General features: G+C 30.4%; 1 protein-coding gene across 2 annotated transcripts in view; it reads left to right on the top strand.

Annotated features, from left to right (window-relative positions):
- LOC102583790 (ketohexokinase-like) overlaps positions 1–621 on the top strand; it is a 9,116-nt gene extending 8,495 nt beyond the window's left edge. The window contains exon 13 of one of the 2 annotated variants that reach the window (XM_015314324.1): positions 502–621. In XM_015314324.1, coding sequence (XP_015169810.1) covers positions 502–546 — 45 coding nt within the window. In that variant the 3' untranslated portion in view covers positions 547–621. The remainder of the gene's footprint in view (positions 1–501) is intronic. The other variant, XM_015314325.1, reaches the window with a different exon arrangement.
- The last annotated feature ends 1,629 nt before the right edge of the window (positions 622–2,250 follow it).

Below are 2,250 nucleotides of genomic sequence, written 5' to 3'. Positions count from 1 at the left end.
TTTAATTTAACACATGACCAATTTTTATTGGTCAGTGCTGTCAAAAAGCTGCACCCACGCGCCTAAAATCGGTGAAATCACGGACTCAGCCACGTAGGCCAAAAAGTGGTAAACAATTAACTAAAAAATAAGTTCAGGGGGGTAATAGGACCTTAGTAAAGGTTAGGTGTGTCTCAGGGATTTTGGGCATAGGCTGGGGGGGTACTTATGCATTTTCCCAAATAAAAATAATAATAAAAAAGCTCAAGCTTTGTGATTATGTATATTAGTTGACAGCATTTGCTGTACAAACTGAACTTAATGATCCTTTTAACCTTTATAACCTTTATATATATCCTCTCATCAAATCTAAAAAAAAAAAGAGAATTAAAAAAGGAGGAGGATCAAGTCCCTTTCAAAAGTACTATATTAATAGTAGTAGTAAGCTTTTTATTTTTGTTTTCCACCTGTGTCTCTAGTACATGTATTAGAGTCGGACTAATTCAGATTTGCATTGAATAGGACCCATTCAGAGTTAAGACTCTCAATAATAATGTTCGGGCTTGAGAGTGGAGCCACCCGGTGTCCGATATCCATATTGAAGCCCGACACACCGCAAAGTCCCATATGGGTAAAGCGTGTTAGAGTTTTGCCCTAATTTTCTTACTTTATTTGGAGTTTATTTTTTCCTACAAGAAAAGACAAAGTATTACCATAAATATTTAAACTTTTCCTGAAAAGAAAATATAATTTTCTTCCAAATTTGCGTTATTCATTCCTTAGAGGAAAAATTTGGAACTCTATAAATTGAAAACTCTTCTTCTATATCAAGAATACAATAGTATACACAACGCAGACATTTAAGAGTTTAATTTATGATGAGATTATTCTCCCAATAGAGTTTATGATTTTTAATATTATTTTTCAATATGTAAGTCGTTTAACCAAACTATATCAATGACATGTTTTTATTATGCTTTTATTTGTCATTTGATTTATCAATCATACGATTTGCAATTGTAAGCTTCCGTATGACGCCCTAATCACTTTTGAACCCAACAAAGTATTCCCTAACAACTACATCATGCGTGTCTTGATTGACTCATACCACAAATTTATAATGTTCGGACCTGAGAATCGAGACGTAACATTTATATGTGACATTTCTAAAAGCTAACATATAAATTATTAAACTGTCAAAATATTTTTTTCTTACCTACACAATTATCGAACCGAAGTTTGATTATAGTATCGAACTTTTAAAATTCGATTAAATTTCGTAGAAATTGGATGTGGATGTAGCCGATAAAAAAGAGAATGCATTAATGTTAGGGAATAATGTTTTGACAATTTCATTCTTTTTGAACCTTCTGACCCTCAGAATACCCTAATTAGCCCCGTCCACTCTTTTCCAATATAACCTAAGATGTAAATGTGGACATTTTAATAAAAATATTGACCCATAATAAAGAAAAAGGTACTTGTCTATATATACACATTAAGTAGGCGTTTGGCCATGCGATACCATATCACGATATGGTGTCGTGAGATGGAATCAGCGTTTGGACATGCGATTTTACGCTGATTTCATCTCATGAGAGGTGATACCATATTCTCTAAAAACCATGATATGGAATCACATGGTGATTCCATATCATGATTTGAGATATTTTAATACAATAATTGATCCATGAGTTTATATTTTGTTAAAACAACCCCACATTTATATCTACTAACCATTTGTTTCATATGTAAATAAAATTTATAATCACATCATTACTTTTTAAAATTTATTATTCTCACCAATATAAAATTTATTATTACTTTAAATTTGGTGAATATAAATGATAAAGTAGAAATTCATTTGGTGAATATAAATGAGAACGAAGGGAGTAATACTTTTTTGATTTTTCATAATAAAAAAAAACGTCTTAATCTTATGACTAAGCATAATATTGATAAAAGACAATTTTCATTGGCGGTGCCGCACTTTCTTAATCTTAGTATTCGCAAAATGTTCGTTCACATGACTGAAGAATATCAAGTCCAATTGATTGAGGACTTGGGAAAATTTGATCAATTAGTTATTAATATTTAGTCAAGTGGACTAGTTATAATTTTTTTGATTAAATTTTATTAGAAGTGTTTTTGACTCAAACTTGTGGTAACTTTTTAAAATTTCGTTATTCAATAATATTTAACTATTGATTTTTCTTGTAAATAGTTAGAAGTCAGTGATGTTTGTTAATTTTTATCTTAGTGTATTTAACT

This window comes from Solanum tuberosum, unplaced genomic scaffold (genome assembly GCF_000226075.1).
Source record: "Solanum tuberosum cultivar DM 1-3 516 R44 unplaced genomic scaffold, SolTub_3.0 scf00292, whole genome shotgun sequence".
Taxonomy (NCBI): domain Eukaryota; kingdom Viridiplantae; phylum Streptophyta; class Magnoliopsida; order Solanales; family Solanaceae; genus Solanum; species Solanum tuberosum.
Note: the sequence above shows the minus strand (reverse complement) of the source record. Positions and strands in the feature narration are given on the sequence as shown.